This window comes from Antrostomus carolinensis, unplaced genomic scaffold (genome assembly GCF_000700745.2).
Source record: "Antrostomus carolinensis isolate BGI_N321 unplaced genomic scaffold, ASM70074v2 scaffold31619, whole genome shotgun sequence".
NCBI lineage: Eukaryota > Metazoa > Chordata > Aves > Caprimulgiformes > Caprimulgidae > Antrostomus > Antrostomus carolinensis.
In genome coordinates, this window is record NW_010339832.1 from 27,359 (window position 1) to 30,058 (window position 2,700).

At 56.0% G+C, this 2,700-nt stretch overlaps 1 protein-coding gene across 1 annotated transcript in view; it reads right to left on the reverse strand.

Annotated features, from left to right (window-relative positions):
* Nucleotides 1-707: 707 nt before the first annotated feature.
* The window catches only part of NT5M (5',3'-nucleotidase, mitochondrial), a gene marked incomplete at its 5' end in the record, with an annotated part of 5,643 nt that continues 3,650 nt past the window's right edge, over nucleotides 708-2,700 (reverse strand). The window contains 3 exons of the mRNA XM_010175991.1: nucleotides 708-865; nucleotides 1,273-1,387; nucleotides 2,254-2,314. Of these exons, the coding sequence (XP_010174293.1) occupies nucleotides 708-865; nucleotides 1,273-1,387; nucleotides 2,254-2,314 (334 nt within the window). The remainder of the gene's footprint in view (nucleotides 866-1,272; nucleotides 1,388-2,253; nucleotides 2,315-2,700) is intronic.

Here is a 2,700-nt window from a genome sequence, read left to right on the forward strand (position 1 = left end):
AGCTGTGATGGTGCCTCAGGGCTCCTTCCCCATGGCCAGACCCATGGGAGGAGTGGTACTGTCCCCATATCCCGCTCCAGGGACTTTTCCTGCAGGGAAACATGTAGCTGTCCTGTATCAGTTGCAAGGAACAGCCCAGCTGAGCCGGTGCACAGAGCCCAGGCAGTGTCCACAGGCTCCTTCTGCCCTTCCAGCCACCCCTCTGCCTGGACCTGGGCACCAGTCTGGAGGGAAATGTCCCCCGAGACAGCCCCTTGGTATGAAGCCCTGTGAGGCTGCAATGAAACATCTGCATGATCCCAGACTGCAACACAGAGAGGAGGATGGAGAGCCGGCGTGTGCCACGTGGTGCCCCAGACAAGGGCAGTGACAAGTTGAGGGTGACCTTGTCTGTCAGAAATGCCGGGCTGGCCTCATGTGGGGTGCAGATGCAGCACAGAGACCCCCACAGCTGGTGGGAAATGTCACCCCAGCTGGGCTGCCAGGCCCACGGGGACAATCCTGCTGCTGGTTCCTTATGGCAGAGCCAGGCTGGGGTCTGCTCCCTGGGTCCAGGTGGCCGTAGCAGTTCAGGTCCCCCTCCTCTTCCTCTCCGCAGCAGGGACAGCGTCCATCTGTCTGTCCATCTGTGGTATCAGCCTTCAGAAGGACTCCGTAGGGACAGAAGCGGGTGGCCACAGCCCCAGGTGGCCGCAGGAAGCCAGGGTTCAGGTGGCCTGGCCTGGTGGTAGGCGTTTGCTGTCTAGAATGGCCTTCCAGTCGTCGGTCCAGGACTGCAGCCGGCGACTGGGGGGCTTCAGCTGCAGGTGCTTGTTGTGGCAGGCTGTGAAGAGCACATGCTCCCAGCTGGGGTTCAGCTCGGCCCCTGCAAAGCGAGGAGAGAGGTCAGTACTCTGGACAACTCCTCCACAAAACACAAAGGTTGACCTTACTCCAATGTGAGGAGCCTCTGGACGCAAACTCCTAACAAGAGCCTAATCAGCCGGAGAGGGACCAGCACCCATCACCCCACGATGCCATCTGCCTCTTGGCACTGCCTCCCATCACTCCTGCCACCCTGCACCTGCCTTACCTGTTATATCAGGTCTGTACTCTGGACAACTCCTCCACAAAACACAAAGGTTGACCTTACTCCAATGTGAGGAGCCTCTGGACGCAAACTCCTAACAAGAGCCTAATCAGCCGGAGAGGGACCAGCACCCATCACCCCACGATGCCATCTGCCTCTTGGCACTGCCTCCCATCACTCCTGCCACCCTGCACCTGCCTTACCTGTTATATCAGGTCTGTCATCTATAAGCAGGTCAGCAGAAACCACCGTCTTATCTCGCGTCAAAACGATCTGCTCAAGAAACTCAGGGCCGAAGTGCTTCTCCACCCAGGCGTACTGGAAGGCGAGAGGCGAGCGGTGAGCGCGGGCACGGGAAGGCTGATGGACGGGGCAGGGGCTGCTCGGTGGAGCAGCAGCAGCCCCCAGAACGAGCCCTGGCCCCCACACAGGGAGGATATCTCACTTAATAAGTTCATTAGTGGGAAGGATTCAGATGCTGCTGGAGCCCAAGTTCTTTGAAAGCCAAGGAGCTTTTGATGTTGTGATGAAATATTAAGAGCAAGTGCCTCAGCGCATGCAAATGGCAGAGCTCAGCCAACAGTGGAGCTGCCACTCTGTGAAGATGCTTAGGAACAAAACTGGTGCATGGAGCAACTCTCTTAGGAAGAAAGGTTGAGGGAGCTGGGCTTGTTTAGCTTGGAGAAGAGAAGGCTCTGAGGAGACCTCACTGCAGCCTTCCAGTATTTGAAAGGAGCTTAGAAACAGGAGGGAGAGCAACTTTTTACATGGGCAGATAGGGGACATAGGACAAGGGGAAATGGTTTTAAACTAAGAGAGGGGAGATTTAGGCTTGATATTAGGAGGAAATTTTTCACCCAGAGGGTGGTGAGGCACTGGAACAGGTTGCCCAGAGAAGCTGTGGATGCCCCATACCTGGAGGCACTCAAGGCCAGGTTGGATGTGGCCCTGGGCAGCCTGATCTAGTGGATGGCAACCCTGTCCACAGCAGGGGGGTTGGAACTGGATGATCTTTAAGGTCCTTTCCAACCCAAACCATTCTATGATTCTCTATGATTCTATGGTGGAAGCAGGGAAATATTGCTGCTGTTTTACAGCCAGAGAGCTGGAGGCACGTGGGGGTCAGATGGCTTTTGCCAGGCAGCACGGTACGGAATGGGGAGCCAGGATTTGGACCTGCTCACCTTCTCGTAAGGGCAGTAGCGGTACTTCTTGATTGGGCTTGTGCAGATGAACACATCAGTGCTGCCATGAGGAGAGAAATAAGAGTGTCAGTCCATGGCCAAACACGCTGATCAGACCCTGCTCCCCCTTGAGATGCACCTGGCTGCCTCTGCCAGACCCTGCTCAGTGCCTGAGCAGGCAGGTGCACAAAGAAGATCACTAACCACACACAGATCAAACCAGGATGATTTAAAATCTTAATCCCGCACCTTGCAGGATCCCACACCTGCAGCACAAGCATGTTGCCCTTTTTGCCATCCTTGCTGGGAGCAAAGAGCTGAAGGGAAGGGGCTGCACATGGCTGATTTTCCTGGCAACTGCTCCAGGAGTCAAAGCCCTCCCTTTCCTCCCGTGCCTGTGGGCTGGTAGTCATTTTTGACACTGATGTTCTCAGCGCTTCTGCTGAG